We start from the raw sequence: 12,603 nt of genomic DNA, 5'->3' as shown, positions 1-12,603 counted from the left end.
TAAATTTGTTGATCCGCTGGCACAGTATCAGAAATTTTTATAAAGTATCTCTTGGAACCAGCATGGAATGACAAGTACTACTTTGGGACGTTGAAAGACATTTAACTATACAATTTAATTGGCCTTTTATTGAAAAAATCAAAAGAGAATTCCACATCGTTATGAATTGAAACGTATCAGTTATAAACTAAAAAGGCAGACATTTGTAACAAGGATCAACGTTTATGTTAATGAAATTGTTTAGGTGATGCCAAAGTTAGTATGATATAGGTGTATGATGGACATCAGTAAAAGTAGATTCACAATGCCTTTCTTAAAGACAACTAGCAAGCTTCGACATGCATTAACGGTGTGACATAATCATTTCCCATTTCTTTGCAGAGAGTGGGAGAAATACTCATCTGGATGGTATAAGAGATATTTCTGTTGTTTCGCTGCACCTTTGCTGTGAGCTACGACTCAATTGCTTTTTCACACCGAAATATCATAGCGATATTGAGCAGATTTCGATTAATCTGTTCAATTCCTGCATAGCAAGATCAGTCAGTGGCTTCATGTTTTTCCTTTAATAATTTGAGTTTGCAGTGGAATATTAAAAAAGAATTCTTGAACTATGGCGTCATGTATGTAACGGACGTAGACTAATACCTGAGCTGATATTGCTCTGTCCATTGATTCAGATTTCACTGAAGAGCTTATACAAATATTACAGTTTTAATGTGATTCAGATAAAGAGCATTCATACCATAAATGAAAAATGACAGTGTTATGAGAAGTAAAGTACTTAACTTGCAGGAGATTTATTTCCAAGAAAGCTATTCACTGAACGTTTTACTGCCGGTACGCTTTATTTCTGTGCTTGGTTTGAATTTCCTGCTTTTTTAATCCTAATTCACCAGACAGGAAATCCATTGTGCATTACTCTTCTCGTTGCAACCGACTGCTTTTCTGCAGATTTTCTGACTAATTTTCAATCGTTCGCCTTCTCTGAAAAGCTGTGTCGATTTGCCTTTAAATTAGCTATTGCTAGTGTCGAGATTAAAAAAGGGACATTTCAATGTTGTTAGATATCTAGGAGTAATATTCAATCTCTATTAGATTGACAACATCTGATATTTCTAATAGATATAAACTCAAGCTCAGTTGTTCTTTGTCATAATTTCGTTTTTCCATCGTACTTTCTTTCCAACTGCAACTTTTTAAATTGCTAGTTGTTGGTTTTAAGTTTCATTATGCCAACTTTTAGTTATCGGTCCATGTTTACAGTTTATTTTCAAGGTCTCAATTAGGAGCGCAGAGATAATACCACCAGTCTTAAAATTACTCGGAGTAATACATCTTTCATCAGTGTACAACGTAACTGACTCAGTACTTTACAGTCATATGATTCATACTCCCAAAGATATATGGGGTAGTTATGAAGTAGTTATTCGTTTTAAAAATAAACACTAACAACTTCGTACTAAAAATGTACACAATCAGGCAGGCAGGCAGGCTGGCACAAAATTTAGCTGATTTTTTTTTTTATTTCTGATTTGTATTTAAAAAAAAAATAGTCCCAGTGTTCACCACAAGACAGCCATGATTTACGACATTACAGCGTATCTATAAAAACGAGAAACTAGCCTTTTATGATGTACTCTGTGTAAAATGAAAGTTTTAACCCTTTTTACACACTGTATTACAGCTTTTGCCCTTTATTTATGATTTTCTTCTAATTTCAGTCTCAAAAATATGAAACACGACTTCAACGTTTAGCACAACTGTCATTAAACGATTACTAGAAATATCTTCGATAGGTACAAACTGGAACACTGATAATTGTCTTCGAAGTCGACCGAAGTTGTCACACAGATAGGTAGTTAATTTAGCAATGGACAGGATGCAGGTCTGGCTTTTCAAACTGTTGATACTCATTGGGACATTTTCAGAAAAGTTCTTCGTGGTTATGTGCATCAATAGCGCTATGAAACCATAGGGTGCATCAAAATTTATCCGTTGATAAGCCTGAACGATTGACCTTGCTCAGTTAATAATGAATAAGATGGAAACAACCATCTTGGTTGAGTGTTCCGAATTGATGATACATGTGTTTCATTGCATGGGGCGTTGAACACTGATAATTGTTGCATGCCGATCTCAAATCACCCATACCAGTTTCAGAAAGCACTTCGCTGTTCTCCAAAGGTGACCGTGTTTTGCGGTTTTCCGCTTCATTTATCCTCGGCCCATTCAAATGGCCCCCACTTGTGATGGAATTTAAATCACAACCATTACAGGACAACGCTATAAAATCTGGTTAGAGCAGAATAATTATACCTTGTTTACTAGAGTGCTGAGTGTTAATACGATCAAGACACGATCTTCGTGCATGATGGAGCGCCGCCAGATATCACTCGACCAGTTTATAGTCTGTTGCGTGAAACAGATGGAAGTGATAAAATAACCGGTAGGAATTTCTCCAGTGCTTAGCCTCCACCTTCTCTGTAAGTAGCCAGTTTTTTGCTATGGGGTATTTGAAATACCATATTTCTTTGAAGAATAACAGTCGGCATGATTTCGGCCGACCCTGCGAACTATCCGTAGGCGAGTGTGAATAATGTTATTCTTCGTCCACTTGAAGTTGTAGATCAACGAGCTGGATCTATGAAAATCATTGATATGTGGTATAATGCCAATTGTTGTAACCATTTTTTTCGATTAAAATAAAACTGGTCTCCTCCGGTGGCGAACATTTTAACTATTTTTATTTTTCTAAACAAGAAACATTAAATTTTATGCTTGACTCAAAATTTTTTTTTGATGGTTTACATTTTTTTAATAGCTAATGACTTTATAACCACCCTGTATGAGTATTTATCACGTATCCAGTAATAACAATGAATTTCTACTTTTTAATATTTTTCACATTCCAATGAACAAAAAGCTCGGTGTTTATCAAAAATGTATACAAGATTTAAAAGAAGTTTCATTTCGGATGAGTCTGTGCCCTAATTGTACAGAGTCCTATAGCTCTCAGAGCATGAAGCGTTTGTTCTAAATTTAAAAATAAGCACAAATCATACAATTTATATAAATACTCTACCTCTTAGGATTTAATTCAGTATCCAGTTAACTTGCAAGGTTATGGCTAATCGCAGTTCTTATAAAAAAAAATCCGGTAGAAATATTAGTTTGGTATGTAACCTACCTTTCGCCATTGGAGATAGCATGAGGAAGTTGACACATGCAGCACCATACCCTTGACCAAGTATTGTCACATTTCTTGGATCTCCTCCAAATTCTGCTATATTTTCCTGAACCCAGTGTAACGCTGCCACTTGATCCATTAGACCATAATTTCCTCTAGCCGATCCCTCACTAGCAGGCAGAAAACCTGGCAGGAATAAATAGAGGAAAACTTAAATCCACCCGACTTGCAATGAGATCTTTTTTAAAAGATGATTCCATCCGTTCCTTATTTTCTTTCTGAGTTCAGTAATTCAGTTTATTTTTAACAGACCTTATTTTAATTCCAAAATTAGTATTTAGTTATTTTCCCATCCCTTTCGAAATTTGATGGTATGACTGAACAGCTGAGAACCCCGAAGTTAAGAATCATGAAGCAAACTCAACTTGCACATTGGTAGAATGGACTTTTATCTCACCATTAGTAATCAATTTGGTTATCTTGCGAAATGGATGTAGTTTCTAGCGGTAGAAATAAGATAATTTATGTATAATTTTCTTGAGAATAATATTTAAAATAGATGTGTTCAGTACAAAAGCCTCTTACCAATCCAGTGTACAAACCGTAAACGAAGTTCGAATATAAGTTGTATAGAAAGCACTGAGAAACATACCTCGTCAAATGTATTGAGCAGGTGTTGAAGTATTTTTCTTATTTTAAATCGTACACAACCAGATTACAGAGCGTGACACTGACATAATTCAAGATAATATTTTATAATAAAAACTCGGCAATATATATAGCTAATAGGTATAAAATGTGGGAAGTCTATGTATTTCTTATTTTCTCGGACACAGACTGAGTTCGTTCAGTATGAAGAAAGTAGCATCGCATTGTTATTGACAACGTGTGACCTGTTGCCCGAAGGGATAACAGCTGTCCATATCAGTGGGGCGAAAAGCCATTCGTATACTTCTCCATCTATTCCTGTAAGAGATTCAGCTTATTCAGGATATACACAGCAGAGACCAAAATAGAAGCAGAGCACTTAGGTGATCAAGTTTTATGGGCTGACGAAGCATATTTTACTTATCTACGGGATCCGTACATAAACTGTACTGTGTGGTTAGAACCACGGCATCCTTTGAATGATGAAAAAGTGATCGTGACATATAGTTTTACAGCCAGTCATTTAATTGGTCGTTCTTTGTATAACTGCCTGACAAAGACCCAAGACACCTTTAAGCGGAGCTGTATCACACGTTATTGACAGAAACTAGAAATATTCAGTATGCAAAGTGACGTTTCAAAGTCTTTAACTAGATTCGATGTCCGCTTTCTCCACTGAGAAAGCCGCAGCGCCGAACATCTGCTACCATGGGCCATATTTATGACAAAATCATTAATAATAATAGTTTTTTATTCCTCAGGAAGTGACTCTCAGAAAACCTTTTCAGGATTCATTTTTTATCTTATTTACTTTGTTCTGGGTTGCGTTTTTCAATCTGATTATAATACTCAACGAAGAACGCGCAAACCACGTCAATTCATTCAGTACTGTTTATGCTGCATAGTTTAGATACGGGGTTTGTTCAGCCAAACTCTGATACATATTTGAAGTTTTTAAAAATTTCATTTATTTTCATAATTTAGGCATATCTTCCATAGCTTTACTAATGTATATAACTCTTCTTTAAAATATTTTCTTCTTTGGAATTCTTTGATAGATATTTTGACTACAGTGTCTTAATTAAAACAACGTCTTTTCAAATTACCATAAAACGCAATCACAGACATCGTAAAAATCTGACTACATGCAATTCGTTTGATTGCTTCTCAGTTTATTTTTTTTTCATGCAACGCCTGAATTGAGTCGAATTACGCGTAGGAATGCGTTATCATAAAACAGGATAAGTCCTACCATGAGTCTTGTTTGATTGGCTCTAGATTTCCCCATATCTTTTCAAGTTAAGAATTGGCATGAGTTTCCATCGGAAAAAAAAAAAACGGTTACCATAATTTTTTTCCCAGAAACCCGGGATGGACTTCTTTTCGTTGTTGGCGAATAAGGATGCTCGCACTTCTATTAGAAAGCTGACTTCGGTTCAAAATGAGAGTACTAACATTCAATTCCTGCCAAAAAACTTATTAAAAACCATAGGCCTCTAATTTAAAGAATTATTTTTACGTTCTATAAAACTGCAATATACTGCGTGTACTGACTGAATGTACTTGTAAAATAATTTTTAACAGTTAGATCAGTGTTTATTCAGTTCTAACTCCATTTTATCAGTTATAATTTGGTCCAAGAACTAAAAACGATTGAAGAATAAATGGAAGAGTATTAATTAACAGCAATTTTGAATAATATGAAATATCTTAATTATCGGGGGAAAGGAGCTTCTGCTAACATTACTTTTATGATTTCCTACCTCCCCATCCTCTTATAATACAGCTATACTCATGAATAAATTATAACCCATTTAGGCCTACTGTATGGTTTAACTGACATAGCTAAATTGATGTTCGCGCACAATATGAACATTGAGGTCACTGCATCAACAAGCGGTTATAATGACGTGCTTTACTGCAGTACTAAATAAAAGGAAATACGCACTAAACATTTCATGGTTATTACTTCCCATTAATATTAGAAAGGTAATTTGCAACCAAAATTGCTTCAGTTGCTCATAGCTGCCATCTTCCGAGCCGTTGATTGCTAGGAAGAGTGAGAAATTACCATCTTCTGGCAGGTGACCAGAAGAGAGCCATTGCTGCATAGTTATTCACTGAGGACTCATTGCCATTAAGGAACTTGGATGATTGTACTCCGGCTCCTTCCTCCCGTTTTTAGGCGCTTTCGCATATATATAAATGCATATCTGCTTATTGCCATCCATGTTCATTCGTGTCTGTTCATCCGTCCATCCGCATGTAACAATTCGACTCCCAGTGGACGGATTTACATTTGGGACTTTTTAATCTATTTCGAGCCATCGCAAATTGTTAAAGTCAAAAAAATATAAATCCGGCAATTATTTATTTTTCCCAAAATAATTGTATGTAAAAAAGAAATTCGTCGATTAAACGTAGTTTTAATTCAGTATTTTTAGCTTTAGACAGTCCATGCATGCGTAAGGCGCTTCAACGTGGTGTTGCTTGTGAAGAGATACACTGTAGACAGAAAAAAGTATATGGGAAAAGAGCAATAAATATTATACAGTTGTAATTAAACTGAACGGTTAAATTTAGATAGAGTAAAATTATAATTTCATTAAGTGTTCTCTAAAGTTATAATCTTAGTAATTAATTGATAAGGAGATAACTAATGTTTACTTTTCACTTCTATTAATCACATAAAAAGAAAAAAATATCATTTAATTTATGAAAAAAAGTCAACCTGTCTGAAATTTAAAGCACTGCTATAATCACTAACTTGTTACAATTGACATCGTACGAACCGCTCTTTTAAAATAAAAAATTTCTCTCTTAAAGAGAAGTAGTGACTGAAGGGCGTAGCACTAAATATGAGGAAACACGCATTAGTGGATGGAACATAAAAAATCATGAATTATCTGTCAATTATCTTTGTCCAGTAGATGGAAGTTCCATCGTGGAACTAAATCGAAATAGGTTGTACCTAACTGGCAGATATTAGCATTCATAAATTAAATGGTATGCCATACTACTTAGGTCTCTCATAGAGACCAATTAAGTGATTTAATCAGGCCAATAATGAAAGCCTCAGGTCTCCTCAAAGTCGTGGAGAACTGCCTTCTTTCCATCCTAATCAACCAGGTTCTGCCATGTTAATCACTATATGCCTTGAAACGCAGGTCCACCATTACCAACCTGCTGCAAACCACCAACACCATTCTGGAGGCTCTACAAGTTGGGCTGTGATGGCAATTGTTTATCTGGATATCCAGTCTGCATTCGATAGCATAGGCATCCAACCCCTCCTGTAACTTTGTGAGGAGGGATACCAGGTAAAAGGCAATATACTGGAATTCTTGAAGTCGCTACTTACGACCAGGGTCCTTCACCAGACTATGAACAAAAAATCTTGCACAAGGAAAGTTTGTGTAGGTGTTCCCTAGGGCGGAGTTCTTCCAGGGCTCCTCTTTATGGTTGCCATCCGCCCATTCCTGTGCCAGAAAACAGAATTTATCAGTTATGCAGACGACTTGAAGCTCCATGGTACCGCCCGACTTAATTCTGTTTCTGAAACCATTATTAACAGCCTTAAGAATCTGATTACATACTTGGCAGTTTCTCTTAAGATAAATCCAAATAAATCTGCACAAATGGTGTTCTCACTCAAATCAAACCATACGCAACTAAACCTGGAAATCCACGGAAACCCCAAGCACAGAGATCTCGGCGTTATCTTCGACCCTAAACTAAGTTTCAAACACCATGTTGCACACATTCACAAGAAGGTCTGCAGATCTAGTTGGCTTGCCAAACAACACCTTCATGTCACAGAGCCTGAGTACAAGCTCCAATACATATACCGGTTTCTGCAGCCAGTCATCGCCTACGGTTCAGAAATCTGGGCGTCGGCAACGAAAAACATGCTAAAAACCATTGCATCTGATGAGTACTGGCTTCTTCGGTGGGTTCTCTTCAAGCATAAACTGTCACCATTCACACGTTCTTCAGATATCAGCCAGATATCAGAAAAGTCTCCAAACGGATATTCACCCTCCTCTTGCTCAATTAAAATGAAAGCGGGTGAAGTCAATACGCCAAGTTTTTGGCAGATGTGCAATTGGAGGATCCCCCCGAAATCCTTAAGATCCCTCTGCTGTCTATGGAGGCTGAGGATAGGCGATAGATTCCTGCCCATGGAGACGCTCCACAACGTCCAGGAGATGGATGTGGACTACAAAAAAAGTACATAAGAAGACAAATCCTACAGAAGACGCATCATCAGGGAACAGCTTTCGTCTTCAGCTGAGTAACTGCCATCGTATTTTCGTGTTCTTTCATTTCCCATGCTAATATTAATTTTATATGTTAGATATGTAATTATACGTTTTATGTTTTAATATATGATTTATATAATTTTTCCTGTATTATTTTATGTTAAACCACTAGCATTGTCGCTGTTATGAGCATTATTGCATCAGGCAATCATGTAACCATTCACTGCATTCAATAAAGATATTACTATTTGTGTCATTTTCAAGTTTGAAATAATGACAATGGCGAATTGAAAAGACAGCTTTATTGAATTTGAGGTGTTTCTTATAATTTGGCGAGAAGCTACATTTTCCTGTTCCGCAGTGGGACTGCTCTCTACTCAGTACATGATTACTGAAGCCCTTGCGTGGAAGCGACAAATAACCCATTTTTCTCAGGATTATAACAAAAATAACATGGCTAACTGAGGTTTTCACCTCACCTCATGTCCTGAAAGTTAGTAAGGAGAGCGAGCAGATAGATTGAAACATTTGGAAATATTTGTATTCAGTGCAATAAGCCTGTGCGGAAAGCCAACAAAACAAGAACTGTCAAGTTATTAGTCTTCAACTGTGATAGATTTTCAAGAAGAGGTAACTTTTTGATTTCACATTTTTCTATACAATGATTGGGTTACAACCATAAAGGGAATAAAGGAAGATATCTATTTTCATTGAAACACTGAGTAATTGAATGTCAAGCAGATAATCATATATTGAATCCGAATAGAGATCTGATGAAGCATCGCACAATAATTATTGTTAAACTCAGCTATGAAATTTGATATTCAATCACGTGCGCTATTTTAGTGGCATAACTTGTGTATGTTTTTATACCGGTTATCTGTTTTCACACTTTATTTCGTTTATCTGGGTACCGAAGAAGAGGTGTGATGTCACGTGAACGGTTTTTCTGCTTCGTGTAGCAGTTCTGTTCCGAATTACACAAGTTCTCACATATAGAATAAGTATGAGTAATGTTTGTCCTTACTATTGTCCCACGTTTTGATGGTAGCTTCAGAAAACTCTGCAATAGCATTCTTTATCTAATTATAACCGAAACACATGCTAAATAATTTAAGTTGTTAATCCTTTTTTCATTATAATAATCTTTGAAGAAATGCGAGAACATTTCGAATATCTAGCTTAATACCACATATGCGTTAGATTATCGAGAAGTTTGAGACAAACACAACGTCTTCTTGAAACACAACAGACAATTTGTATATTGTTCTAAGAGTTGTGGTTTGTTTTCCCTAATTGGAATGTTTTTCTAATATATTTTCTTGTGCTATGTGTTTCAAAAGTAATCCTCTTCCGAAAGAGTTGTGAGCGAGGGGGGGGTAGAACAAATGGAGTTCTTTGTTAAAAGCAGAAGAGTAATAAGATAAAAATAAGGGAAGACCAGAAAATATTTCATAATGTCAATGCGTTTGCATTTTGATAGCATCTGTGGATTATAATCTGTTACTAATCACGATAACAAAATTCACAGGAGATGGAGGGAAGAAAAAGGGATGAAGAAACGCGATAATCAAGTAAGCGTCTCGAAGACAGCGTCTGCTTCATCACAAAATTAGTGGCTCCCGGTTTCTCTCAGGCAGATTCGTTAAGCGGATTATTTTGTAATCGACAAGGCAGATAGCTTTTGACTTAAGCCTACCTATCCCATCAATTTGGCATTACGTGCTGATTACAGTGAGAGGAATATGTTGATATGAAAAATAAATGTGTCATTAGAAAACTTTTTTGTTAGTACTGATGATAACCAGGGCCGTTGCATATGCCACAGAAATGTCGAGTTGCTAACGATCTTTTTGTATATATTTTAGCTGTAGAACACTTCTTAATGAAGTAGCTAATCTTATAATAAAAATTCTTCAAAGCAAATATAACAATTGATAAAAAAATAATTTACATTTCATTAACCGCGTAAGGTATCATCAATATAATGATAAAAGCAAATATATTAATAAATGCATTATGTTATTTAATATTTCTAATTCTGGCTATAGGTTAATAAACCTACACTCGTTTTAGTTTGCAGTGGCCTCAGACCACGGTTGGAAAGCTTTTCCTCTGAGGTTCACTCCCATCACGAACAGAAAAAAAAACATCTTATGAATGCAGTATTGCGATGCCCTATTCGTAGCAATAGCCTTATTGTACACTTATACAGGGTGTCTCAAAAATATTGGTACAAACGTTTAGGGGAGGTAGGTAACATCTAAGGAATGTGAATCACATAGGAACCCATAACCGGAAACGTCACCGTAAGTCGGTAGACGGCGCTGTTCATCAGTTCGCGAGAGGGAAAATTTCTGGTTTATTCATTCAAGCAGCAGTAGTCGCCGCACGAAGAGCATGCATCGATATACGAACTGTGAGCTGGCAGACATGCACCCAGTGTATGGATTAGCAGAGGGAAATGGACGAGCCGCTCAATGAATTTATGGAGAACGCTTCCAGACAGACATGTACCGGACCACCGTTTGTTTGCGCGTGTACATCAAAATTTGTGCGATTATGGGTCATTTAGAGGTAACAGGAGTAGTGTGGGCAGACCACATTCGACGCGAACTCCCGCCATGGAAGAAAGTGTGTTGAATGCCGTCCAGAATAATCCTACTACCAGCACACGTGCCGTTGCCTCTGCCTTAGGAGTGTCTCGTTGCAGTGTACAGCGTGTCTGGCACGACGATTCCTTACAACCCTTTAATCTCCAAAGGGTTCAGTTACTGCTCCCCCAAGATCATCCTGCACGTGTGGCTTTTGCGCAGTGGTTTCTCCAAGAAAGTGTTCAAGACTTTAATTCTCCAGCCTATGTTCTGTTTACGGATGAGGCTTATTTCACTCGGGAAGGTTTATTCAATCGGCACAATGCTCATGTGTGGGCTCACGACAATCCACACGGTGTGCGCCCCCATGCGGCACAACATCGCTTCGCAATAAATGTGTGGGCATGTATGGTCGGTGACTGCTTAGTCGGTCCATACCTGTTACCATCCCGCATGAACTTCGCTAAATATCGGATCTTTCTTGAACAAGTTCTACCAGGGTTACTTGACGATGTTCCAGCAAATGAGAGACGCAACATTTGGTTTCAACATGACGGGGCACCTGCCCATTATGGAAGTTGTGTTCGTGACCATTTGAATAGCGTTTTGGGCGTCGATGGATTGGTCGTGGTGGACCTGTTGCCTAGCCCCCACGCTCACCTGATTTATCGAGCCTTGATTTCTTTCTGTGGGGGCCCTCAAGTCTATCGTGTATGAATCGCCTGTGGAGACTGAAATGGATCTCGTGGCGAGACTCGTCTGCGCTGCTGCTACTGTCAAAGAAACTTCAGGTGTGTTCTGTTCGACTGTGTCCGCCAATCCATGCTGCGTCGGTGTCACGCATACACAGTGTCTCATGGTGGAACCTTTGAGCATCTGTTGTAACATCATGAAATGCATCCATCTCGTACTCCATTGTTAATATTATGTCAAATAAATGTTTGCCACTAATTACTGTCTTGTGTCATTTATGCTTCTTGTGCCTCTGCTACTACTTTCCCGTGACGTTTCCAGTTATGGGTTTCTATGCGATTCGGTTCGAGCCCGTCACCACCAAATACGGAGGATGCGGAAAGGTCAGGGAATGACCACCGCATATGCCCGAAGCAATATGGCCTTAGTTGCTAATGCTCCTAAAAACCAAATAACAACAACAACATCCAATGCGATTCACATTCCTTTAGATGTTACCTACCTTCCCTAAACGTTTGTACCAATATTTTTGAGACACTCTGTAGAATAATGCTATTGTCACGATTTGTTTATTTGACGTCAGGATGAGTGTCTATTGGTAAAACATATTTCGAATCATTGGCCGAATTCAGGAATCGTGGATATTAAACAATTTAATTTCTCACTTTATATTCCAATTCAATAAAAGTAGATTTCTAAGTGCAATTTTGTTTGAAAAACTGACATTCTCTTAAAATAAATATCATATAAATTTGATCGAATTCTATCTATTAATAATCAGAATTATAAGTCTGAAATTGAGCAAAGAACAGAAACGAACATTAATGTATTATTTGAAAACCATATAAAACGATAGACTTAAGCCTATACAATATATTGCAAGAATATGCGTTGCGTAACGCTGCTTGTGATAAAAAATAATCCAATTTTTTTTCCGTCTAAAACTAAAAATATCAAATTTATTTTCACGACTTGCCTCAAACTGCAAGAACCCCCTATTCCACATTTAAAAAGAAATATGTTATCGAATTTAGTTATAATAACAGTTCCTATTCTACGTTATGTCGGCTTTTGTTGGGTTCTTTCGAACACGCGTTAGATGATACTGGACGTATACATATTGGCACATTTATTCTCTTCTCTGTAGTAAATCTCAGAAGATTTACTGGAAGATATCCATTAGGATACTGAAGGAGCGTCTTGTGGGAATTTTTTA

General features: G+C 37.1%; 1 protein-coding gene across 1 annotated transcript in view; it reads right to left on the bottom strand.

Moving 5' to 3' along the window:
- The window catches only part of LOC150088082 (neuroligin-4, X-linked-like), a 301,538-nt gene that overhangs the window by 67,277 nt on the left and 221,658 nt on the right, over positions 1-12,603 (bottom strand). Inside the window, exon 3 of the mRNA XM_090370562.1 lies at positions 3,191-3,376. Coding sequence (XP_090226688.1) covers positions 3,191-3,376 — 186 coding nt within the window. The remainder of the gene's footprint in view (positions 1-3,190; positions 3,377-12,603) is intronic.

Source organism: Mastigoproctus giganteus, chromosome 3 (genome assembly GCF_048544385.1).
Source record: "Mastigoproctus giganteus isolate SK-2022 chromosome 3, ASM4854438v1, whole genome shotgun sequence".
In the NCBI taxonomy this organism is placed as follows: Eukaryota; Metazoa; Arthropoda; class Arachnida; order Uropygi; family Thelyphonidae; genus Mastigoproctus; species Mastigoproctus giganteus.
The sequence above is the reverse complement of the archived record's forward strand: the minus strand, read 5'-3'. Positions and strand labels throughout refer to the sequence as shown.